The sequence below is a fragment of the Passer domesticus genome, chromosome 24, assembly GCF_036417665.1.
Source record: "Passer domesticus isolate bPasDom1 chromosome 24, bPasDom1.hap1, whole genome shotgun sequence".
Classification (NCBI taxonomy): Eukaryota; Metazoa; Chordata; class Aves; order Passeriformes; family Passeridae; genus Passer; species Passer domesticus.
In genome coordinates, this window is record NC_087497.1 from 5,023,896 (window position 1) to 5,051,095 (window position 27,200).

Sequence of the window (27,200 nt, forward strand, 5' to 3'; positions counted from 1 at the left end):
TTTTTCCTGGCAAGGAATGTATCACCCAGCCAGGAGCAGCCTGGACTCCATTTTAAAGGATAATTTCCTTTAAAATTGAATTATTTCCCCTGGACACGCCCCCAGTGTTTTCTGCTCTGGAGATTTTGGGGTTTTTTTTACCTTTTTTTGGGCTTTGCTCCCAAAAAAAACAGAGCCTCTAAAAATTCTCCTGGGAGCTGGGAGGGAGACTCTCCTTGCAGACAGACACTGAGCCACGATTCAGATCCAGTCCATGCATTTTCCTGAATTTTGTATGCAAAATCCACCCGGCCGAGCTGTGCAAACTGCTCCTCTCTGATGGGGGTAATGGGCTGTGCAACAAAATGAGCAATTCCAGCTTCTCCCCTAAAATCCATTTGGAAAAATGCTCCATCCTGCTCCCATTTGAATCCATATAAAATATTAACTCCCAGTCAGATCTCTCCTGTTTCATTTTAGTAAGAGCTCAAGATTCAGGGAGAAAACTCCCAGGTTTTGCTCCTGGTTTGGGAAGAACCTGATGGAAAGCTGAAGGATTTCCCTCCTGCCCAAGGGAGGCACAGCAGATGTTCTGCCCCTGACACACCAAGTACTACACACAACCTGAAAAATCAGCATTACAAACCCAGAATTATGATTTTTCTGCAGGGAAAATGAAATAAAACTCAAATATAAAAAGGAAGACGCTGTGACTACCTCTGTAAATTTTCTAAGATTTTGTTTTTCATGTTGTTCCTTATGCCTGCTCCTTATTTACAGCGATAACACCGATCCCAATCCCAAAATTCTTTGTTTTCCCCACTAAAAGGAGCCCAAAGCCACGACCCTGGAGCACAAAATCAACCAAATGCAGAGATCCAACCCCCTGCACCCTTCCAGGAGTTAGTAAATGCTTGTGACCAGAGCACTGGGAGGAGGGAGTGATGCAGAAATGCAGAGGGAAGAGGGAAAAGCACCCAAACTTTTCAGAGTGGCGAAGTTTTAGAGATTATTGGAAAGTCCAATGAAATGTTCCAGGAGATTGTTATCAAAAAGACAGTGAGGAAGAGCCAGAAAACTTACACACAGATGTCTTCTGGTTGTTGTCCTTGCTGGGCATGAGCTTCACCCCTCTGGACTTCAGCTCCATCTGCTTCTTGACTGCAAGGAAAGATGAGGAAAAAGTTTAGCTGAGCTTCAGGGATTTGCAAGTTTTTATTTTAAAAAGAAAAAATGGGAATCACCCACATCCTTCATCCTTCCTTTGGGATCAGCCAGCTTATGCTGACTGCTCAAAACCAGCAGGGGTTTGTTTTTCCATGTCAGGGCTTTGGAGAGGGATTTATTTTCCATGTTAGGGCTTTGGAGAGGTTTAATTTCAAAATAAAAATGGGGTCCAACCCCCCCCCATCCCTCTGTAATCCACTAAAAATGGGAGACAGGCAAAAGGGAAGCTCTGAGGAATTCCAGGGATGCTGAGAGGAAGATGCTGAGCTGGTTCCCCCCAGTTTTTCTGCTGCAGGAATTTATCCCATGAACCCATTACACAGCAGAGCCATTCCAGGGGAGAACTCAGAACCTAAAAACTGCAGAGCTGGTGTGAATAAACAGCAGGAAAAACAGCAGGGAAAAGAAAATTAAACCCCGTTACTGGCAAAGGGAAACATCAGTTTGCAGCCCCACACCTGGGGGACTCCTCCCAAAGTGTGACCATTCCCTCCCTGCTCCAAACCCCCACCAGAAGAGGAGAAAAACCAGGAAAGGGAACAAGAATTCATCCATCTCCAAGAGCCCCATCCTTTCCCAACAGGCACTCCCCACACCAGGGAGCAGCAATTTGTTTTCCTGCTCTGGATTTGGCTGCTGCTGCCTCCACCCCGAGGGTTTGACACAAACCCCACCTGGCAGAGCCATCTGGGAGCAGCACAAACACCTGGATTTGGGATCTGCCCAGTTTCCAGAGGCAGGAATTGGGATAAAAGAGTATCTGCTGTGAGGAGTTGGGATGAAAGAGCAGAAATTGGGATGACCCAACAGGAACTGGGATAATTCCAACAGGAACTGGGGTAACCCAGCTCTCACTGCAGGAATTGGGAAAACCCAACAGGAATTGGGATAATTCCTACAGGAATTGGGATAACCCAACAGAAATTGGGATAACCCAACAGGAATTGGGAAAACCCAACAGGAATTGGGATAATCCTACAGGAACTGGGATAACCCAACAGAAATTGGGATGACCCAACAGGAATTGGGATAATTCCAACAGGAATTGGGGTAACCCAGCCCTCACTGCAGGAATTGGGAAAACCTAACAGGAATTGGAATAATTCCTATAGGAATTGGGATAATTCCAACAGGAATTGGGATAACCCAACAGGAATTGGGATAATTCCAACAGGACTTGGGATAAAAGAGCCTCCACTGCAGGATTTGGGGTAACCCAACAGGAATTGGGATAATTCCTACAGGAATTGGGATAACCCAACAGAAATTGGGATAACCCAACAGGAATTGGGATAATTCCAACAGGACTTGGGATAATTCCAACAGGATTTGGGATAACCCAGCCCTCACTGTGAGAAACTGAGATTAAAGAGCCTCCACTGGCAAAAACTGGAATAAAAGAGCCTTCAGTGTGAGGAACTGGGAAAACTCAGCCCCCACTGCAGGAATTGGGATAACCCAGTGTCCAAATCACTTTCTGGGAGCCCTTTCCTGATGAGCCAGCCCTTATCCTTGGAGAAACCCACTTCAAACCCTTCTCCTCGTGTTCTTCATCTTGTCAGGCTTTCATCCCTAAATTAGCACATTCCTAAGACAAAGCTGTCAAGAAGAATTACCCATGTAACTAAAGAGGGGGGTTTTAATCGTGCTGGGCTTTTTTGGGCTTAAAAAGAACCTGTTTGGAACAGCTGCTGCAGGAGGCTCAGACGGGGAGAGGCTCCTTGAAGCTCACCTGAGGTGCTGCTTTGAGGGAGATGCTGGGTGCAGCTTTTCACTCATCATTTCCTCACAGCTTTTGGCTTTCTCTTTAAATAAAGCAGCAAGAACTTCAAAAATTTTAGCTGGAAAATATTCATGAGGAAAAGCTGCTGCTGTTCCTGTCTTCCTCACCAGCTTCAATCTGTTCAGGGCAGCTGCCTTTTTTTATTAATTTAAGAAGGGAAAACTAATTAACAGCAGGCTGCTGTCAAAGCAAATTGAACTCTTTGTTTCTTTTTACTCCAAATTCACCTGCAAGTGCAGCAGGAGGAAAAAAAGCAGCAGGTTTTGGGATGCCCCAAAGGTCCACGTGGATGGGAATCACAGGATATTTCCAGCTTGATCTCAAGGTTTTTAATAAATGTGGTATCAATGGATCAAAAAAGGACTTGGGGCTACTAAAACTCACATTTTTGGGGTAAAAATTTATTTCTGCTTCAAATAAAATAGTGACAGACATTCCTGTAGTGATTGTCCAGCTTTTTCCAAGCAAATACAGGAATAACCCCCCCAGTCCCAGCCCAACATTCCCTCCCAGGCAACAAAACCCAGGCAAATCCAAGTTTCCAAGGCCAAATTTGGATTTTGATTTGAATTTTCCAAGGATGTGGGTTGGGACTCTGCAGTCTCTAAGTCTCTGCTCTGTGGTTGTGCTTTGGAGCAGCTTTACAAAATAATCCCCATTTTGGTGTTCTCCACAGCTTCCCACTGCACATCCCGTTATCCAGCCCCCAGGGAATGTTCCCACTCTGCACACAAACAAAAGCTCAGCTCAGATGATTTGTGCACCACAAAGGGAATTTTTAGAGGCCCAGCAAAGCTTCCCAAGCATTGGTGAACCCCACCAGAGCTGATGGTGGCACCATGGATGGGATGAGACATCCCTGGGAACTCCTCCATGAGGACACAGCAAGCTGCAGGGATTTCCCCAGTGCTGAACATCCCAAATCCAGGAGAAGGCAGTGGAAGGTGCCAGAGGGTGCAATGAGAGGAATTTTAAGGTCTCTTCCAACCCAAACCATTCCAGGATTCTCTGGCACGGAGAAATTCATAATTTGGATACAGCCAGGCTTGGAAATTTTTCAGGGACACATTTCTAACCAAGGTTCTCCCAGAGCCATCCCATCCAACGAACATTCCCCTCCAACCCCGTTCCTGATGGAAAACCTGGCTCCCAAACCCCTCAGCAATGGGGACAAGACAGCACTGAGCACCAATCCCAAAATTCAGAGCCCAAGCTGCATCCCCAGGTAACATCTCCTCCCTTAATTGCACCGTGTCCCTTTCCAGGAGCATTGATAAAGATAAATTGGTGAAGATAAATTGATAAAGAGGGATCACTGCATCCTCTCCTCCTCATCCTTCATTCTGGAGCCCTAATGATGGAAGTCAGACTTTACAAATGACTCCATTTAGATCAGAACCAGGCACAGCAAAGCACCACTTGTTTTGTCCTTTTTATAAAAATTAAACAAATAAGAACAATTCTCCCACTCCCTGCCCTCAAAAATCTGGTATTTGAAAATCTACTTTGTTTGTAAATTGGAATGTGGAGCAGTACTACAAAGGACTGTGTCAGGATAATTGGATGAACAGAAACTCCTGTTTTCTGGAGGCTTTTGCTGCTCACACACATCCAACAGATCTAATGGAATACTCAGCATCCTGTCAGATTTGAGAGATGACATTACAAAGCTCTGCCAGCATGGCAGGCAGGCCGGGCTGTTCCTTTCAAACCACTTCGTGTTGCTCTAAATGAGGATTTAAGCAGACATTTATTTATTTTTAATTTAGAAAACAGCATTTCAGCAGCAACAACCGAAAAAAAATCTATTCCATGAAGCTCTGCTCTCCTTGTTGGGGGAATTGCTGTGAAATCCAGATCCTGCCTGGGTCTCTCCCTCCTGCTGGGATGATTCAGCAGCAGGATGCTCACAGGGATTCTTGTTCTTGGAGGTGAAGAGAAACCCCCTCAAGTGCAACTCCTTGGAAAAATTCCTCTTTTGGCAGCCTGAGCAATGGATCTTTGGGAATCAGAGCCTGCACAAACACTGGGATTATCCAGAATTGCCCAGGAGACTCCACAGGTCTCATGGCAGGAGCCGAAAATCCCTTTGGAACCCAAGGGTGTGATCCAGGATGAGGAGGGGGAAGATCCAAGATGAAAAGGAGAAGATCCAAGATGAGGAATTGAAGATCAGGATGAAGAGTGGAAGATCCAAGATGAGGAACAGAAGGTGCAAGATGAAAAGGGGAAGATTGAAAATGAGGGGAAGATCAAAAATGAGAAGGGGAAGATCCAAGATGAGCAGTGGGAGATCCAAGATGAGCAGTGGGAGATCCAAGATGAGCAGTGGGGGGAGATCCAGGATGAGGAACGAGAGATGAGGATGAGGAGGAGAAGATCTGTCCAAACTGAAGCCAAACTGATCAATCCATGGGTAGAACTACAGATCTACCCATGGACAGATCTGCAGATCAAAGCCATGGATGGGGTTGGGAGCACCCTGGGATATTGGGACGTCGCTGGCCATGGAGAGGGTGGAACTGGATGGGATTTAAACCCACTCCAAACCATTCCAAGATTCCATGACGCCCTCACGAAGCCATTTAATGTCTCTGGTGACCAGCAGAGAGCTCCCCAGCCCTCCCTGAAGGAGCAGCTCTGTCCTGTGCAGGGCTGGAGCTCATCCCATTTATCTTCCTGCCCGAGGGAAGGGAAGCGGCCGGGGCGGGGAGATCGATAAAAGCTGCAATTATGTGTTGGTAACAATCAGCTCCAGAGCAATTAGGGAGCCAAGTTCTGCCATAAAACATGTGCAGAGAGGGGCAGCAGCAGCCAGGGCAGCATTCCCATCTCTCCAATTCCAGCCCTGCACTTCCAGCCCCTCTGATGGCGGGGACACTTGAGGTGCTGCCACCTCACCTGATTAAAAAGTTCTGTATTATTTTCTTCCACCTTTTTGAGGAGACAGGATGGGGAGGAAATTGAAAAACAAAAAATTCTGTGCACAGATTTCTTCCAGTCCCTTTGATTTCCTTACATGGGGAATGGGAAAAAAGCATTTGCAAAAATCAAGATTCACCTTAATGAAAGGGAAAAGGGAAGGGTGAAATATTTAACTCTCCCAAGGAGGGAACAAAACGAATTTGCTGTATTCAACAACAACAACAACGAAAAAAAAACCTCTCTCCACAGCCTGATTGCATCTAACCTTGCTTTTACATTCCTAAAGTGATTTCCAAATGAGGGCACGGATTAGGGAGAGCAGAGAGGGAGCAGACAGAGAAGGTGTTCTGCAAAACTCGGGATCAATTTAAACAAGCTGGAAGGGAAATTGTTTTCTTATAGATTATCAGCAAAGCCAGACCCCGTCCCAGAGGACACAGGGGGTTCATAAATGATGTACAGACACGTCTTTGGAAAAGAGACAGCAAATTAGAGCCACCCTAAAGCCTCCCTTGCTTCTCCTGGCCGATCCTGATTCAGCTCTCCTGATGAAAAATGCATTTCAGCTGCTGTGCTTCCCGTGGAATGACATGGCCTGTTTTGTAGGGATTTATCTCCAGTGAAATATTTATGTCCAGGCCAGGTTGTGGAAAGGGTTACAGGGAGGTTTTCAAAGTATCAGCATCTCCTGTCCTACAGATCCCACTGCCTGCCGACACCTCCCCTCCTTCCCTGGGAATCTTCGCTGCTTGGCTGCTTGTTTTGCTGTTTTTTTAAGCATTGAAAGGCAGAAAGAAGCTGCTAAACACCACAAAACCAGCAGGAAAAACGAAGGCAGGTCCCTCTGGCAGCTGGGCCGAGGTCCTGCCTGGATTCCAGCTCAGAATGGGGAGCTCAGTTCATTTTCCAACACTCAATCCCCAGTTCATTCCCTCTGAGACGAGAACCCCCTGACATTTATCTGATCAGGGGAATGAGAACATTCATCCTGACTTTGCTATGGAGGGAAAAGGCTGACTCACACAGGGAAAAGACATCCAAAGGGAAGCTGCTTTTTCCAGGTGTTGGTGCCGCACAACAACAACAAAAGGTTTGGGGTGTTTTTTTCCTTGCAGTTGAAAGTCATTTACGGGTTCAAGGAAAGCAGGAAAGTTAAATAATGATTGAGGCCATGACAGCCCTGCTAAGAACAACCTGGGAGCATCCAAACAAGGCAGCTCTATGGATTTATCCAAGGAAAATCCTCTTCCTTTCCCTTGCCTCCTCTCCAGAGCTTTTTCCCAGCAAAGGCCTCTTGAGAGCAAACCTGCAGAGCTCCCCTGAGCCCAGCCTTGGGAGAGGACCCAAAACCATTCCTGCTCCTTCTTTGCTCTCCTGGATCCTGCCTCCAGAGCCAGTGCACCCACAACTCCTTCAAAAACACCCCGGGGAGTGGTGGGAACGCTTCCAAGGAATCCACTCAATCCATTCTGGTCCCACCTGCACAGCCAAAGGATCTCCTGTCCCTCAACAGCACCTGAACGTCTCCATCCTGAAATCTTTACCCCAATCCTGAATTCTGCCCTGTGAGGGTGGGAAGGGGCTGAGATGGATTTCCCAGAGAAGCCCCTGGGTTCCTGACAGTGTCCAAGGCCAGGCTGGAGAGGAATTGGAGCACCCTGGGACAGTGGAGGTGTCACTGGATGGGTTCTAAGGTCCCTCCCAACCAAACCAGGCTGGGTTTTTCTATGAAACCACACTTTGGGGGATTCCAGCTGGAAAATAACAGCAGCAGGACCATGCAGGGAGGCAGCCGGGGTGGGTGAGGCCAGGCAAGGGCATTTAATTGTCTCTCCTTACCTTGGTACTGGGCACTGAAGCCCTTCTGCCTGTGGTTGCCATCGGAGGTGAAGTGCAGCCGCAGCCAATTTTTACTGCTGATCACAGGGGCAGGCAAATTCATCCCAGTGAACCTGCAAGAGAGCAGAGCAGCACAGCCACGTCAGGAGCTGCAGTGACACCCCAAAGCCACCTGCAGTGACACCCCAAAGCCACCTACAGCCACGTCAGGAGCTGCAGTGACACCCCAAACCCAGCTCTGCAGGCCATCCTGCTCCCACAGGAGTTTGGGAACTCCTCCATGGGTACCACACAGCCAAGGAGAGCATCCTCCCCACTCCAGGGCTGCTTCCAGCCCCACATTCCTGCTGCGATTCCCATCTGAGAGCTCTGTTTGTAATTACAGAGGTTCCCAGTCCTTTTTCCTAAGGCAAAGAACATTCCCAAGCTCATCTCTTCACATTTGGTTAACCCCACTCCAAAATCTATTTATTTTAACTCAGGAAGGGAAAGGGTGGCGATAATATCTTTATTTTTTATTTTATTTATGACCAATCCCAACCTGAGGAAGATAGCAGCCAGCAACAGAGGTGGGCAGCTCTAGAGCCCAGCAGAAGCCCTTCATATCTGCTCGTAATTTTATTTCCTTTAAAATATAATGTTGTTTGCTTCACTTAACTCCAGCTCACAATTCCTGGCTGAGTTTTGTCCCAAACCAAGTTTTAGACTGGAACACTTCAGACTCAGACTGAGGTCCACAGTGGTGACATTCACCACTGGGGACATGAATGCTCTCTCTGTTCCTGCTAAAGAAAGTTAATTATTTTAATCCCCAATTATCACTTATTACTACAATTTCAGCACCCATTATTGGCATTCCAACATCTTTTATTGGTATCCAACACCTTTTATTGCCATTCCAACACCCATTTTTGCCATTCCAATGTTCTTTTTTGACATTCTAACACCCCCTGCTTTTTTTAATGAAGGCAAAAGGATCTTGGGAATCTGTTCCATCTGAAGGGTAATTCAGATTTGATTATTAAACATTTCTTAGCAGCAGATCTGACAGCCCATGGAGCATCTGAAGAGTCCTTCAGTCACCCAGCCCATCCAGAGGTGACCTCAGCTCCTCCAAGTGGGAGCCAGGCTGGAATTGGCAGCATTAATTAATGGCAGAGGGGCTGCCCTGTGCTCCCAGCCCGTTAATGAGCTGGCAGGGTGATTAGTGCATAACTGAAGCATCTCTGCCACCTACAGTACAATCCAAACCCTGGATTATCCCATGCCTGGATCCTGAAGTGCTCTGAGATGATTCAAGACTGGGATTTGAGTTTGTTCCCAATCATTTCTCCAGGGATTGTCTCCATCCCTGTTCCCCAGCCCTTTCAGGAGGAAGAGGTGGAACAGAAATAGATCCCATTTTTGCCATCCTTGGGGAACTCCAAGGCAGCTGAACCCATTGAACTGGAAACTTTCTCAAAGAACAGAGTTCAAACAAACAGATTTGGGGCTGAGATCAAACATGGGATGCCTCAAACCCATCCTGAGGAAGTTCCCCTGGCTGGTTGTTATGACAACACCCTTAAACTTAATGCTCTCACCCCCCAAGGGCCATTCCATTGCTCATTCTGCAGCAGCAAACCCCTCAGAAATCATCTTTAGCTATGCAGAGCCAAAGTTCCTTTTCACAGATGTAATACAACTGCCTGAGATAAAAAACAGACAACAATGAACCAAAGCTGCCTGAATGAGGCTCAACTTCTCCTGTCCTCCATCCCTGGTTTTGGTCTTGATCAGCACATCCTTGAGGGGTGGATTCATTCCAAATCTGAGATATTCTTCCTTTGTGTGACACCGAAGCCTCGACATTAAACAAAATTCCTTTATTCAAAACAGGGAGGGGTTAATGCCATCAAAACTCCTCTTTTTGAGACAAAGCGCTGAAGTGAGGCCTTCCCAACTCTTTTATTTCTTTCCTTGCTCTCTCACTTCCCACTGAATCCAGGCATTAAATATTTATCCCATTCCCTCCCCTGGCACAATTAGTATGGCTGTACATGGCTGGCACTGATTACTCTGCATTCACGTCCCATTATCTATTTACAATCCCAATTCCTGCTTTAATTTGTTTCCACGCAGAGAGGAAGAAAAGGAAGGGGAAAAAGAAATCAATAAAGTGTCACAAAGTGAGGCAGAAGCAATGGAGGAGCAGGAGGAGATGTTTGCACACGGATTTTGAGCACCTTGAAATTTGATTATCATCAATTTGGCCATTAGTTCTTCTTAAATGGACCCAGATAGGATGAGAATTCCTGGTGTGGATGCTGCAAAACCAGTGCAGGAGTCAAAGTCGTGACTAAAGGCAGGAGTTCCATCTGAAATCCTGCTATTTCAGGTGAAATATGTGGAGATGGTGGATTTAAACACGAATTTGAAGGAGCCCTGGTGATTTGGTGCTGCCCAGAACTGGAGTGCAGTCAAACACCAGCTCCAAATAAAAGCAAAGGACATCACTGGGGATGTTTTATCTTTTTTTTCCCCCATGGAACTGATTTTGTTGATTTAATTAAACCTCTCTGTTCATTTAATCTCTGTTTTGACACCCCTTTGGATCTCTGCTGATAATCCCTAACACCAGCCAGGCTGGGTCCTGACTCCTCCTGGAGCCTCCACCACAAATTTTGGGTGAATCTCCTGGAAATTTCATCTTCCTGGAGATCAGATCCACCTTTTCCTTCCCTGGCTGTGTTTAATCCAAAGTGAGACCCACTGGAGTAGCTGGGAGGAGGAGGAGGAGCAGGAAGAGGAGGAAGAGGAGGAGCAGGAGGAGGAGGAGCCAAGGGGAGATCCCAGCACCATTCCCATGGATGGAGGAGCCAAGGGGAGATCCCAGCACCATTCCCATGGATGAAGGAGTCAAGGGGAGATCCCAGCAGCTTTTCCATGGATGGAGGAGTCAAGGCTAGCAGTCAACACGAAATCCAAGGAGAAGAACACACCTGGATCACCCCTGGAATGCCCAGGAGAGGCTGGAGCAGCTGGGATAATGAAGTGTGTCCCTGCCCATGGATGGGGTGGCACTGGATTTAAGGTCTTTCCCAACCCTAATTCCCAATTCCATTCTGGAATTCCATGATCCACAATTGGATTTCGTGCTGTGGATCCTCAGTTTAACCAGACTTGTTGAGGACATAGAACTGATCCCAGCCCAAATTTCACTCTGAGCTCCACCCCCAGCCCACTCAGAGCCTCCTTTTCCCTCCCAGCTTTTATTCCACTGATATCCTGCCAATTCTGACTCATTTCCCACTCACTACAACTCAGGGACACCTCTCAGCAGCTCTTCATCTCCCTGTGTATTATTATTCACTTCACCTGTATTTTTAACTTTTCATCCAAACCTCTCCTCAAATTATCAGGAGAGCTGTACCATTAATTCTGAACATCTTATTTGAGCTTGTCTGCTCTCTTAAACAAAATATACTTAAGCACCTCTAGACCTCATTTCTGGGTCGCAGGAGACTTCTCCTCACTGTGGACTTTTACAAGGAAAATGAATCATTAGATCAGTTATTGTTCCTCCCGTGCTGCTGCAGGGATGGGAGGAGCACTCCTGCACCTTCACATGGCTCTTAAAAACATCCCAGTGGGGAACTCCAACCTTAAAACATTCCAGGGAGGAGGGGGCTGGGAGGCCTGGAGGGGGCACATCCTTGCAAGGACTGCTCCCAGAAGTTCCTCTGCCTTGTTTGTGGCGTGGTTTTTTACACAATTCCCTATAAGCAGAGGAGTTCCATCAGCCAAGCTGCTGCTTCCCAAGGCGTGTGGGTTGTTATGAATAGAAAGTTGTAATTTTTTTTGAGTTTCAGAGTTGGAAACAAGTCAGACCAGTCAGACCTCTTTGGTTTCGCTGCCGGAGAGGGGCTCCTCAATTACCTGTTAATGGCCGGTGATTAACCACTGTCCCCCTGATGCTAGCACCTGCCAGAAACAAACACAGGGACAGACCCTCCAAGTACGAAGAAAATAGCAGTGACATCAGAGCCAGTATGCAGATGAGAAATGCACTGCGCCCTGAATTTTTACAGTTTTACAGTTTTTACAGGAAAAACCCTAAAATTACGAGCCAACAAGTGACCTAAGTGACGTCTAAGGATGGGAGCGTAGTCCCGTACCTGCTTGGATCCTTTTTGCTTCTCACCCTAACCTCAAAAGCTGCTGATTAAAGAGACGCCCCGGGGTGTTAAACAAACAAGCAGGAATCTACGACTCTCCCATGAGGACAGAATCCCCAGCTCTGTCCGCAGACCAGCGTACAAAGCTGCATCACCTCCTTCTTCGTGCCACGCCTGGGAGCAGCGGCGGCGTGGGTGCAACCCGTGGATTTCTCCCCACCTGAGCTGATTCTTCTTAATAAAGGCATTAAAAAGGAGAAAGATCTCCTGCCCATTTATTTCGTGGGTGATGTGGGGTCTGTCCCTGCACCTCCTGAGGCACTTGCAGGCTCTGGAGCACGGTGAAGATGCAGGAGTGCTCCTTTCAGCAGCAAAGGAGGAACAATAACTGACCTAATGATTCATGCTCCTTGTAAAAGTCCACAGTGAGGAGAAGTCTCCTGCAACCCAGAAATGAGGTCTAGAGGTGCTTATGTTTTGTTTAAGAGAGCAGACAAGCTCAAATAAGATGCTAATTCATTAATTAATGGCACAATACAAGGTCAGGCCGTGGAGCTGCCCACGGAGGTTTGGAGCTCCCATCCCTGCAGGTGTCCAGGGCAGGTCTGGATGTGGCTGGGGACAAGAACTGGTGACAAGTTGGCCTGGGTGACCTTGGAAGGCTTTTCCAACCTCAATTATCCCAGAAAGGAAAACAGGTTCTTCCTCCCTCGTGCCAGTGCTGCAGCCACAGGGAGACCTTTGTGCTCCCGCAATTAAAATAATTAAATTATGATTCCCACCCTCGCTGCTAATTACCCCAATAAAAAGAAGCCAAGTGACAGCACCAAAGCACTTCCCACACCCTCCCACCCTGAAACCAGAGCTTGGTTCCAGTCACACCACAGCGAGGTGACAAACACGATTAGATTTATTCCATTCAGAGCCAACCACCCCTAATTCAGCACAAGAAAATGCAACTGAGGCTCTCTAATGCCTCACTGCAAATCCTCCCCCCCAAACCTGCTACAGCTTTATTAGAATTTCCTCTGAAGCCTGGATATCAGAGCTGCAGAGATTGTTTTCCCCGGGCAGGCAGGGGGAGATGTGCTGATAAGGAGCAGGGCTGTGTTTATCAGCGGATAAATAACAACCAGCCCTCCGCGCAGGGCAGCCTCACTGCCGCCTTTGTCACCCTAACAATGCACTTTAAATTCCATTAAAACCTGGATTTTACTGCCAAACGAGCCTGGGGAGGCAGCGAGGGGGATGTTCCAGCCCACTAAAATCTGCAGAGGGAGCCCAAGAAGCTGCAAGGGAGATTTTGGAGCTGCATCCTGGCGCTTTTCCAGCTCACCGGGCACAGGAGTCGCTCCCTTTGGGGAGCGGAGCACAATCAGGTCACCCCAGCTGCGCTCCCAGACACAGCAGGGGCTGAGCTGATCCCGGCTGCCTCCAGGATGTCACATTAATAATGGAAGAGGCTCGCTGGAAGTGACAAACTCGGTGGAAGTGACCCTGCCTGGTGGCAGCTCTGTCGGATTAAGGCCTTTTCTGACCTGGAGATGGGGCAGCTGAGATGCATTTCAAAAACTTTTTTATTCCGTTTTCATTTTAAAAGTAAGACAATACAAGTGTTACAATTCACACTATCACAATCAAAATCCAACTCTTTGCTTGTCAAAATACCATTAGTATTTCTGAACCTATCAACTTTTACCACACCATACTACAAATACCTTAAAACCATTCATCTAAAATTACCCTTCATAAATCCTAATACATCTTTTATAATTCCATTTCTCCAAAATATCTAGTCTTTTTTACAAGACCATCCTTTAAAACGTATTTCTTATTCAATTTCTCTCTCAACCACATCTATCCTATTTCACATTTCTAAAGTCAACGTTTACATATAAATACACACCGTGTGAACCTTCTGTCAGGTTTTAAGAATTTTTTACAATTCTATTCCCCAAATCAGCTCCTCCAGGGTCACACCAGGCGTGGGTTCAGCCCTGCCCTGTTCTCTCCTCCAGCCTGTCCCTCCTGTCAGGCATTAATGTGACATTAAATAAAAGTTGTTTCCAGCCCCTCTGCTCAGTCCCCAGCGCCTGAGAGGAGTTTCCCCAACCAACCCACATTTCCAGAGCCAGGATTCAGCTTTTCCACCACAAACCCATCACAAAAAGGCATCATTTAACTGGAAAATCGGTGGGAAAATATTCCAGCAGCAGCCAGGATGGACAGAGCAGGGATGTGCCCATGGAATGAAGATCCTGGCACGCAGCACAGGAATCCCTCCCATCAGAAGTGCCACTGTCTCCAGTATAAACCAGTAATAATTAAAGCCCCCCGAGGTGGCTGCAGGGCCAGTGGGAGGCAAAGAAATCATTCAGTTCCTCTCCAAGGTCATCCAAGGAAATGAGGGCTCCCTAAAGATTCCCCAAGCTGAAATATCCATGGCCTGGGTGTTGTAACTCCAGAAAAAAGAGAGAGGGAGATCAAATATTGGGAAAGCTCTGGGAGGGAGCTACAAAAGGCAGGAAATCCAGCGTTAAGTCAAACATTGGAACCGATTCAAAAGGAGCAGAAGGGAGGAGGGAAAGCTGCAGATAAGGATTGTCTCACACGGGGACGTGTTTACTTTATTAATTCCCGATCCCGCTCTCCTCCGAGCAAGGTGAGAGGATTGGGCAGTGTGAAAAACGCCATCCATTTGTGTTAAAATTTTAGATGTTTAATAGTAATAAAAATGAGGACAATAAGAATTTGGACAGATAAAAAGTTAGGACAATAAAATATAATGAAAAGCAAAGAATTACGGATGTCCAGGTGCTTTGCTCTGCTACAAAGCACATTTTGCTAACAAAGGATTAACCCTTAAAAGCAACGGCCTATTGCATATTGATAGATCTCGTACATGATTCAAACATTCCTTTCAAACCGGGGTGTTTCTGCTTGTGAAAAATGCCTATTTTATGACTGGCTTTTGGCAAATATTCAAATGAATATTATATGTGTTATGTTAGAAATTATTATTATGCTGTAGTAATTTTCTTAAGTAGAGTGGTAAATATAGTTTTAGGTTAAATATAGTTTTAGGTTAGAAAATAATGTTAAAATAAGAACTGTGCTAGGTAAAATACTTTTTTTAAAGAAAGGACTTGCACCAGATAGCAGCCACAGGACACCTAAATCTTCCAGAGAAAAAGAATTTATTGCTCCATGATCAGAAGAAACGAACTTCTTCCCACCTTGCTCAGCCCTGAAGATGCTGTCAGGATTCAGAGGAAGAAGCTGACACTGACCAGACAGAATCCTTTGTTTCAATGGAATTTATGCATCATGGATGAGGTGTATGAATATGCAACAGGCTGTTGCTTTTAAGGGTTAATCCTCTGTTAATGTGGGTCCTTTTTCGGGCTTATTTTGCCCACAAAGAGGTACCTGGACCGTCTGTAAGTATTTGTTTTTATTGTCTCGTATTGTCTTAAATCCTAATTGTCCAAATTTTTATTATTCTAATTATATTGCTATTTTTATAACCACTTTATTACTATTAAACTTTTAAAATTTTAAAAAACAAATGACTGGTGTTTTTCACAGTGTTTAGCTTCAGCTTCCCCCCTCATCTTGTAAATCCATCTTCTCTCATTTCTCGAGTCTGCATTTTCCCAATGAGGAGGCAATAATCCTTCTCTTAGAATCCTGTTGTATCTCCATCCAGAGAGGATAATGAGAAGAATTTCTTGATTATATTTTCTATTCCTTGGGTCAGTTACAGAAAGTATCTTACATCACATAGTTTCTCTTTTAATATTATGTTATAACCTAAAAACTCTATTTACCACCACAAAAAAGAGCTTAATCTCCAACATAACCCATATAATATTCATTTTAATATTTGTGAAGAGCCAGTCATACAACATACATTTTTCACAGGCAGGAATGAACCAAAAGCTGGGAATCTTCCCCAGCAGGGATCTGTGGTCACACTCAGGGGTCAGCACCCAACTCCCCGTGGCACCGAGGGGACGTGGCCAAGGTGACACAGCTGGGGTGGCCCCGAGCCCGGGGCTGGCTCTGCTCAGCTCCAATCTGCTGCAGTCTAGACATGCCTGGGGTCACACCTTGCTCTGGAAAAGTCATCTCACATGCTGATTTGTCTGTGTTTTCTGCATGGAAAATATTCCTGGCCCCGTTTTTTTAAGCTTCCTTTTTTTTTTAGTTTTTCTTTAGGGTTTTTTTTTTTTTTTTTAGTTTTTTAGGGGTTTTTTTGTCATCGTTGTTGTTTTTCTTTTTGTGTGTGTGTTTTGGTTTTGGATTGTTTTTGGATTTTTTTTTGTGTTTTTTTTTTTTTTTTTGTGTGTGTGTGTGTTTGGGTTGGGGTTTTTATGTTTGGTTGGTTTGGGGTCTTTTTTTTGTTTTTTTTTTCTTTTTTCCCCCCCTCAGGTCCCGCATTTACCCAGACAGCAGTGCCTGGAGGATTAAAGGTGAGCATTTCAGCAGCTCCTCACAATTTACTCATGCCACCAAGTGCAGCAGCACTCCCAGCTTGTCTCTGACCCCTCTCAACTCCAGGGAGCACCAGACACAAAGGCTTCTCCCATCCCAGCTTCTCCCTCCTATGCCTCAACCCTGCCCTTACAAAAATCCAGTTTTTCCCCAGAATCCCAGCGTGGTTTGGTTGGAAGGAGCTCAAGGATTACCCAGCCCCACCCCAACATGGCAAGGGCCACCTTCCACCAGAGCAGGGTGCTCAGAACTCTTTCCTTCCCCTCACAAGGGCAGCTTGTTGCTGATTTGCACTAAAAAAATAAAGGACAGCACCAACAGAGATTATCTGGGATCACCGAGATGAATTTTTATGAGGGAACAAAGCCTGGGTAATGATGATGTTGGAGGAGCAGCCTTTTGCTCCAAATGGTCCCCCTGGTAATTCCTGCAGTGTCTCCACAAGTTTAATACACGGGATTATTGCAGGGAAGTCTCTCAGAACGAAGCAGATCCTTAACTTGCTTTGACATTGTCATTTTACACTGCATTATTCCACGGGAGACCTGCAAAGCAATAAATCCTTCCTCTGCCAGGATGTGGGAGCCCTGTGAGAGGTGCCAGCAACAAATTGTTCAGCTAAATTCTCATTTCTGCCCCGAATTCCACCTTGTCCTCAATGACTCTTCAGAAAAAAAAAAAAAAAAAAGTCACCTGCTTAAAGCCTACAGGAAGCTCTGAGATTTCATTCCCTGATAAACTCATGCTGGAGCTTTAATTTAAAGCAGCAGGGACAAGAAAGGTGCTTTTCAGTAACTTCCACTCCATGAAACTATCAGAGAAATAAAACTTTGTTTTTCCCCTTTTACTCCTTTCCAACCCAGCTTTGGCTCTTCCTGCCAAGAAAGACATTGTGAAAAGGTTTGCAACGTTCTATTTATTTAGGGAGCTACTGAGTAACTCCAGCAGGAGAACATAAAACAAGCCTGGCCTTATCATTTTGGGTGAATTCTTCAGAAAAATCCATTTTCAATGTGTTTGCTATTGAGAGAATTGCTGGAATTCGCCACAAGTGAATGAATTGTGGTTTCTGAGGATCAAGTGGCACCTTCTCAGCAGCAAAGTGAGTCCATCCAATCATTCCAGCACCCACCCAGCAGCAACTCCTTTGGAGATCCCCTGCGTGAGAGCTCTCAGGAAAGGGGGAAAAAAACCTCATTTTAAATTCCACCTGCCCCTGTGCTCCTACCTCCAGGCAGCCAGGAATTCCCAGGTGGGTTTATCAAGTTGCCAGGTGGGTTTATCAAGATCCCAGGTGGGTTTATCAAGATCCCAGGTGGGTTTATCAAGATCCCAGGTGGGTTTATCAAGTTGCCAGGTGGGTTTATCAAGATCCCAGGTGGGTTTATCAAGATCCCAGGTGGGTTTATCAAGATCCCAGGTGGGTTTATCAGGTTTCCAGGTGGGTTTATCAAGATCCCAGGTGGGTTTATCAAGATCCCAGGTGGGTTTATCAAGTTCCCAGGTGGGTTTATCAAGATCCCAGGTGGGTTTATCAGGTTTCCAGGTGGGTTTATCAAGATCCCAGGTGGATTTATCAAGATCCCAGGTGGGTTTATCAAGTTCCCAGGTGGGTTTATCAAGATCCCAGGTGGATTTATCAAGTTCCCAGTGAAGTTTGTTTCCTCCTTAGACAAAAGGTGCCTGATGCACTCTGGCCATTACAAAATGCTCATTAAAATCTCCACACTGTGCACAACTCCTATTTCACACCCAGACAGGGCACAGCCTGCCAAATCCCAAAAAAACCTTCCACCTGCCACTGGTAAAACATGGGAAGGAGGCAGAGAATCAGCCAAGGTCACACAGATGGATTGGAGCAGACTGTGGAGTCCAGAAAACCCCATAAATCTGAGGGGTTTGCAGGAAACCCCATAAATCTGAGGGGTGATTTCACCTCCAGAATGCTCCACAAATCCTGGGGAAGCACCTGAAGCTCTCTGCTCCACCCAAAGCTGGGAGGAGGGGGTGGAATTTGTTAATTCAGGCAGTTTCACGCTGTCTGCTTGGTATCAATGGGTTTAGCTGGTGGAGTTGGACACAGGAGGAGCAGAGATTTCACTGGCACAAATCCCAGGGCAGCCTCTGCCAGGAACAGCTGCTCCCTGTCTGGGAGAAGCAGAGCCATTCTTCTTCCCAAAGTCTTACAGAACCAGCAAGAAAGGACTCAGAGCTGAGTGCCAGGAGCTGGGGACAGATCCAGCATGGCCAGGGACACCAGGAGAGGGCCTTGGGGAGGAGCAGCCAGGGGTGGGATGGTCACAGGGAGAGTGGGACAAACCCAGCATGGCCAGGGACACCAGGAGAGGGCCTTGGGGAGGAGCATCTTGGGGCTGATGGATCCTAGGGAGAATGGGACTCTCCAAGGATTTCATCTGTACTCCTGAAAGCAGCAGATAATCACACAAAATGTTCATTTTACAGGAGATCCTGCTCTGCCCTTGGAATTCCTCGGAACAAATCCACCCCGATCCAAACCTGGTTTTTCTCCTTCAGTCAGTTTTTCTTTAGTTCAAACAAAAATTATTATTTTATGGAGCCCTGGACAATTGCAGGTGAAAGTACTGCAGAGAGGGCAGCTATAAAAAAAAATGTTGTTAATATTTGAAGGACAATCAACACAAAAAAATGGGAAAAAAACCCCCAATTGTTCCAGTTGTCCATCAAACTGTGAGCAGCATCCTGTACCTGTGGGTACAGATCACCCTTCATTATGACAACTCTATCAAAGTGCACTTGAGTCATTTCATATTTGCTGTGTCACAGTTACATTATCAACAAGTACGAGCAGAAATGGATTTTTACAGCCAGGAGATTAAATTACACACCCTCCCCTCGCTGCCTCTCTCATGAAAATCCCCGTTACAAACAGCAGGTGAGTTAGAACACAAAGCAAGGCGGTGTTTGGTCTGTTCTGTTGACAAATATTACCCAAATATCAACCCCAAACCTCAGCTGGCAGCAGAGGGAGGTCACCTCCCTATCAAGGAAAAGCAGGCAGTGAATTCCAGCTGAACACAGCTGCTCTCAGGAAATATTCCCGGGATCAGCCCTCTTGAACCTTTGTTATCTCACCTGCCCACATCTTATCTGGGGACTCAGCACTCCCACATTTGCATGCAGCATTTCAAGTCACTCCTCCCAAATCAGCTCCTTATCAGCTCCAGTGTCCCCTGCCCTCGCTCACAGGTGGCTCTGCTGTCCTTTATGTCCCTCCCTGCTGTGTGGGTGCCACCAGAGCCGGGCTCCACCTGAGGAGAGCTCAGGATAAAGCAGAGGGACGATGGTGACAAGGCCCAAGTGTGGGAGGCCATGGCCACCACTTGCTGATGGCACAGGGAGGGATCCTTCACTTCAGCTCATCAGTTCTGCATCCCCAGCCCAGAGAGGGAACAGGGACAGCCACGAGCCATCTGTGACCTGGCAACGTGATGGCCTTGGTCACACCACTGGAGAACGTGGCAAAATTCATTTCCTTGTGAATGAAACACAGAGAGAGCTCTGGAACAGCTTCACCTGGGGATCAGCCCCATAAACTCATTTGGGGGGATGAATCCCACAGTCCCAAAGTGGGGCAGGTTTATAGGACCACAGAGGGTCACCTGCTCCTGCAGGGCCACCCCAGGGCACAGCAGTGTGTGCAGAGGGCTCAGGAACAGCTTCACTGGGGATCAGCCACATAAACTCATTCTGTGGGGATGAATCCCACAGTCCAGAGCGGGGCAGGTTTATGGGACCACAGAGGCTCAGCTGGTGCCACCTCAGGGCCAGCCCAGGGCACAGGGCCCAGCAGTGTGTGCAGAGGGCTCTGGAACATCCCCAGGGAGGGACAATCCCCAGCCGATCCTCCCTGGGCTCTGTTCCAGTGCCCACAGGGCAGCTCTGCCTCCTGGGCAGGGAATTGCTGGGCCCAGGCCCTGCCCGTGGCTCTGGGGCCATTGCTGGGCCTGGAGCAGAGCCTGGGCCTGCTCTGACCTCCCTGCAGACAGGGACAGACAGGGGGACACAGGGACACTCAGGGACAGACAGGGATGGACAGGGACAGACAGGGATGGACAGGGACACAACAGGGACATCCAGGACAGACAGGGACACTCAGGGACACCCAGGGATGCACAGGGATGGACAGGGACCCAACAGGGTCAGATGGGGACACACAGGGACACTCAGGGTCACAACAGGACACTCAGGGCTGAGGGCCCCCCTCAGCATCTCCTCAGCCCCAGCTCCCTCAGCCCTTCCTGCTCCAGGCCCTTCCTCAGCTCCACAGTTCTCCAGGAGCTCCTGGCCCTGCTGTCCAGAGGATCCCAGAGCTGGACAAGCACTCCAGATGTGCCTCTAGGACTGACAAATTATATTTTTAATTCTCACTGAAGACAACAACCTGGAGCGCAGTTGATCCCACCTGCCCCACATGAGGCCACTCCTGCCTTCACTCCTTCCTCAGAGGACAAAACCCCCAGAAATGCTCTTGGTTCCCTTCTCCCAGAGGCCCTGGGGTGGACAATAACAATAAAAATATGCCTGCAGAGCTTTCAGTCTCAAAGCCTGATTTTCCAGGCGCTCTCCTGCAGTTCCTCTGTAATGGCATTTTTTATGGCCCGGCCGAAGGAACCTAATCTTGCAATTATTCCATTTAATGCCATGTAATGGCTGGGCAGCTTCCTGGGATATGAGAAAGGAGAAGTGTGGTATAATTGCATTAAAGTGGGAAACAGGAGTAACTACTCACACTAAAAAGGATGAGGAATAAAAGGCAACATGGTGTGAATTGTAGAGAAAGGAATGGGTTTATGACATGCAGCTGAAGGTCTGGAAGCTTTTGAGAGGCACCATTCCCCTCAGGACAATAAAGAACGAAAAGGAGAGAGCTGGGAGCATAAAATCCACAGGGCTTGCAAAAGGGATAAATTGGGTTTGAGGACGGAGTGAGCAGGTCAAGGGCAAGGCACCTCCAGGGAGATTCTCCTGGTGCACTGCAGCATTCCCAGGAGAACCTGGCAGCACAAGGTCCTAAAGATGGGGAACACCTGCTGAGCAGCCCCAATTCCTAGGACAAAGACCTCCCTGATCCCTGACTTCACAGCATGAAAAAGGAGACTGGGAAAAATAAAAAGGGAATAAAAGTTATTGTTTGAAAAACCACTGGGGTGACCCTCAGCAGTGCAGGAGGGATGGCAGTGGGTGATGAATTCCCGAGGGGAAGGGCTCCTCACCCCAGCTTTCAAAAACTAAAAGTCAAGTGTCCCAGGCTCTGGAATTCAGGCACAATGAGGATTCAAGGAATTCTCAAGGAACGGAGGGAAAGGATTTTACCTTAACAGAAAAAAAAAAACCAAAACAAACAAACAAACAAACAAAAAAAAAACAACAACAAAAGGGGGAAGGACGTGTCCCATGTGTTCCACATCTTCCAACCCATTCCATGATTCCATGGGTCTATTCCCCTTTGCTTTGCATGAGGAAAAACCACAAAACCAGCTGAGACACCAAGATTGGGCTGAAGGGAGCCACCTGAGCTATACAGGGACCTGTTGGGATCCAAACAGAGCTTCTGAGCTCAGCTCTACACACCTGAGAGCACCTGTACCTGTAATAAATGCAAAAATTCACCCAAATACCACCAGATTATAAAATACAGTATTTTCTATTCACCTTGGGACTTCTAAGGCCCGTCCCTGTGCTGAGACCTTTTCCTGCCACCCCAAATCAGAGGGAAGAGTCCAAGACATGAAGCTTTTAAAAGCTGGATTCTCCCTGTGTAATTATGAGTACCGACAAAGACAATGCTGAACCTTTTCCTTTCTCCTGCTCCTGCAGGAATGGGAATCTTTCAGACATTTCAGCTTCTCCCTCCATCAAACTCCACACAGATCCTCCACACCTTCACACGTCTGATCCTTTCAGCTCAGCTCTCAAATGTCAACATTCATTTACCTCCTAATTAACATCATTACGAGCAGTGACATTTTTCTCATCTTCCTGCTTAGTTTTTTGGGGTTATTTTTTTTTTTTTTTGGTGTGTCCTGATGGTTTCTGTCAAGAGGCTGTTTTCACTTCCAGGTTTTTTAAAAAGTAACAGTAAAAACTTGTTATTTCCAATGAGGAGCTGCTGTGTATTCCAGGGATTACTCCTGACAAGGAGGGGCTGGGAGCACTGCTGGGAGTGCTCTGGCAACAGCTTTACTTCAACTTTAATTGCAATGCATGGAGAGTCTTCTCCTCCTGTTAATTTTTCTGGCTTGCCTTTGACGTTATTCCTCCTGGCATGGAATTTTCACCCACCTCAGCAAACTGGAGCCAATTCCATCCCTTCATCAACACTCATTACCAAATAGGGCAGGCAGAGCAGTGGCCAAGGTCTGTGAGGGGTTTCTGGGCATTTTTGTGGCATTTTGTGGTTGGTTTTTTTTGGGTTTTTTTTTTTCCATTTTGCCCCTTTGGATACAATATCTGCTAAACACAAGCTTTGCAAATTCTGCTTTTCACTGCAAATCCAAACAGGTCCACAAGCAAGATTTAGTTTCTGCCAGGACTGGTGGCAAAATCTCTCCTTCCTGATCAGGTCTGGACAGCCTCAGGACACGTCTGGCCCCTCTGCCCTGATGAGATCAGGGCACTGAGAAGATCCCAGCACAGCCACGGGCCTTGTTCAGCTTCAGGCAGGAAAATGGACACAAATCCCCCTGAATCACCAATTCCAGGATGTCTTTATGTGTATTCCCATGATTAAACAAATACCTGGAGCAGCCACAAGTACAGGAAAAGCTCTGCAGTGTCTGAACACGTCCAAAGCCTGGTTTTCCTGGGCTCTGCTCCCCACAAATGATTTGTTCTTATCAATCACTGTTCCACATGAAAATCCTCTAATAAAAGAGGAAACTGGAGCAATAAAGGTGCTTTATTCTGCTCTCTCTGGTGCAGAGACCCCATAAAATGGTGGTGGGTTAAACCCAACCCCGTGTTGGAGAAAGGATTGATGGATGTGTCCCACCCCAACAGTGCCCTGTGTTTATTCCAGCACTTCTAGCCCAGATTTCCCTGGACCTAAATGACCTATTTTGATGGAGTATGTAGGTAATCCAGGGACATGAACAAACATTGTGCTGAATTCAGATAAATGGCCTCGATTCAAAGTGAATTTTATAAATGACCCAGCCCAAGTGGGACAGCTCTGCCTTTATGTGCATTTTAACACAATGCACCCCTTAAGGCAATTGGGCTGAACAGCATCAATTCCACATTTAAATATAATTCCTGGGGAGGATCTGGAAAGAACACAGGAAAAAAAAAAAAAAAAAAAAAGAGGCTAAATAAACCAAATCAGGGAAAGAGCAAAAGAGTTTTATTTGTAGCTCCTGAACTGTGGGAATTGGGGAGGCTGGAAAGTCTCTTAGGCTGAATTATTGAGATAATAAAGCACCTGCTGAAGGGACCTGTGACTGCTGGAATGAAATTATTTCACTGCCCCAGAATAATCACCAGGGCAGGTTCTCTTTGGAGAGCAAAGGAAACAAGGGAAGGAAGAGATAAATGGAATGCAAATCACCCTCTCCACTCAAAGGGAAAGCGGGGACATGAAAGGAACGAGGCTGGTGGGACAAACGGAGTTTATTTACCAGGCGGAGGCCACTGGAAAACAACTGGAGTAAACACAGCAGGGGACTGGGAATCCAGTTCTGTCCAGGCTGGATTCTGCCATGAGCCTGATGAGTCCTCGACCCCTCTCTGCCAGGGTTAACCAGCCCAGCAATTACACAAGTCCTAATTGTGCTGGAATTGCACAATCCCAGAGTTATCCATGTGTAACTCAGGGATGACTCCCGACTTCCAAGGCTTCTGCTCCCCCATCTTCACCTTTCAGAGAGATAAGTTCCACAGAACAGGGGCTGTTTCATAATTTAGTACTTATGCAATCGGCTACATATGAATATTTAACACTACTGGGAACTTCAATAAATCACCTTGTACTCGGAATGAGTGGTCAAAATTCCAATTTGTTTTATTCATAGTCCTGTCCTCAGTCACAAGAATTCTGACAGGGACAGCCAAGCTCACCCCTGCCTGTGAAGGACTGATTTCACCTTTTGGAAACAACCAAACAAACCACTGGGAATTTCTTTTCTTCCCAGACAAACCTGCAGAACATTATTGCATTCCCATCTGCTAAAGCGTAATTAATGAAGGCTTTTAAACCCGCAGAACCTTTCAAATTAATGAAAAGTCCACCCAAATAAATTAGCCATGGAGTCCAAGGGCTGTGGATTTAAATAACAGTGGTTCTCCTGACAGGAACCAAGGAACAGCTGTCACAGACAATTATTTTTAGGGTTGCTACTAAACCATTTTCCCATTATCAGCTGCCACCTCGCAGCGGCAAACGGCGGCTCCACATTTTATCATGACAAAAAATCCGAGGGCTCCGCTTCCCTCCTTGGGTGTTACAGGTTTGTAAAACACTGGGTGAGAAACGGAGCCAAAATCCTGGTGCTGGAGCAGGGGGGCCCTGGGTGAAGGGAAGTGATGTCACCACCATGGCCATGACATCGCCACCATCACTGTGACATCATCACAGCTATGACATCGTCTCGTCCCTCCAGCCAGCAGGGTAACAGGAAGAGGATGTGCCTCCTTCTGGTGGGCTTGGGAGACCACATGTCACCACGGCAGCAATGTCACCATGGCACATCCCAAAATTCTGTCCATGGAGCGTTCCTGATTCCACCAAACTCCTCCATAACCATGGTTATGACATCACCACATCCCTCCAGCCAAAAGGGTTACAGGGACCAGGCTGGCTCCCTCTGATTTGCTCAGAGGACCACGTATGCACACAGCACATCCCAAAATTCCATCCATGGAACGCTCCAAACTCATCCAAGATCTGCTCTGCCCCCATGGCGATGACACCAGCACCCCCCTCCAGCCCACAGAGTTACAGGGACCAGGCCTGGCCTGGCCTGCTCAGTTTTGGGAAACTCATGTCCCCACTACACAGTGATGTCACCCTAAATTCCATCCACAGAATACTCCCAACTCATCCAAGATCTGCTCTGCCACCAGGGCGATGACACCAGCTCACACAGTGACAGGGACCAGGCCTGGCCTGTCCTACTCGGCTTTGGGACCCTCATGTCCCAAAGGCTCAGTGATGTTACCCAAAATTCCATCCACAGAGAACTCCCAACTCATCCAAGATCTGCTCTGCCACCATGGCGATGACACCAGCTCACACAGTGACAGGGACCAGGCCTGGCCTGTCCTGCTCGGCTTTGGGACCCTCATGTCCCAAAGGCCCGGTGATGCCACCCAAAATTCCATCCACAGAACACTCCCAACTCTTCCAAGATCTGCTCTGCCCCCACGGCAATGACACCAGCACACCCTTCCAGCCCACACAGTGACAGGGACCAGGCCTGGCCTGCTCGGCTTTGGGACCCTCATGTCCCCAGGGCCGCCGCCCACGCCAACATTCCATCCACGGGAGCTCTCCCACATCAACACAAACCGGTTCCACCATGCTGACTATGACGTCAGCACACCCCTCCAGCCAATAGCATTGCAAGGAGCCAGCCTGGCCCGTCCTGATTGGCCGCTGGCAGCTGATGTCACAGCGCCGCGGTGACGCCGGCGTGGTGGCCTGGCCTGTTGTCGGCCCACCGTGGCTCAGTGCGCTCCGGCGGCCGCGCTGAGGGGCAGCACAGCCCGGCGCTCCTCCGCAGCGTTCCCGCAGAGGAACTCCAGGCAGCAGCAGGAGCGGCCCAGCCCGGCTGGCCCTGCGCGGCCATGGCCCGGCCGGTACGCTCGGGCCGGGGGCCCAGCACCACGATGCTCTTCCGCATCACCATCCAAAGGCCTGGCCGCATGCTGCGGCGGAGGCCCCTGAGGGCACGGCCCAGGTTCCGTGTCAGGAGGGGAAGGCGTTTTGGGAAGAGCGTCCGCTTCAGGTCCACCGGGCGCGCGCTGCCGCCCTTCTTCCTCTTCATGGAGAGGCACCGCCACCGGCTCCAGAGGGCCTACCCCAACCTCACCGTGGTGCAGACGGCCAAGAGGCTGGGCAGGATGTGGCAGAGGCTGCCCGAAGAAGACAAGGAAATGTACAAGGAGGCTGCCGAGCGCCTGAAGGGCAGGAGGATCCGCCGCCGCAGGCTCAGGAGCCGGAGCAGGCCGAGGATGCCCAGCAGGAGGAAGGGCATGAAGGATCTCATGATCTCCTTCACCACCAAGGCGGCCAACCTGCGGAATTTCCTCATGTCCTACCTGTGACTGCAGTTCCTGCCTGTGACTGCAGTTCCCACCCGTGCTGGCAGTTCCTACCTGAGATGGCAGTTCCTACCTGAGATGTCTCTTCCTTGGAAAGTCCCAATAAAGTTCCAAGTTGTTATTGCAGCAAACCCTGGCCCACTGTGGGGTCTTTGGGCAGGGCAGGAATTTGGGGTTAGCAGAGCTGGCGCCGCCGTGGGTGGTGTGGAGGTTGGGGCAGGGTGGGGATGGATGTTCCTGCATATCCACAAGGAGAACAGCAATGACTTCTCCAAAGCAGGAGTTAAAATAGGTTCCTTCTGCAAAGGAGGGATTTTGGTCCTCCAACAGCAGGTCCTAGAGCTGGGGAGGAGGCACACTGAATGCCGATGGGGAAGCAGGAGGGTGCAGGGAACACAGAAACATAGCTTTTCCCAGGAAAAAGCCTTGGGAAGGGGCACAAACTCAGAGCCCAAACCTGCACAGCTCCCTGACCCTGCTGGCGGAGCCTC

General features: G+C 47.8%; 1 protein-coding gene across 1 annotated transcript in view; it reads right to left on the reverse strand.

Annotated features, from left to right (window-relative positions):
• The window catches only part of CSMD2 (CUB and Sushi multiple domains 2), a 245,056-nt gene that overhangs the window by 130,706 nt on the left and 87,150 nt on the right, over positions 1-27,200 (reverse strand). The window contains 2 exon segments of the mRNA XM_064398686.1: positions 1,063-1,140; positions 7,754-7,866. Coding sequence (XP_064254756.1) covers positions 1,063-1,140; positions 7,754-7,866 — 191 coding nt within the window.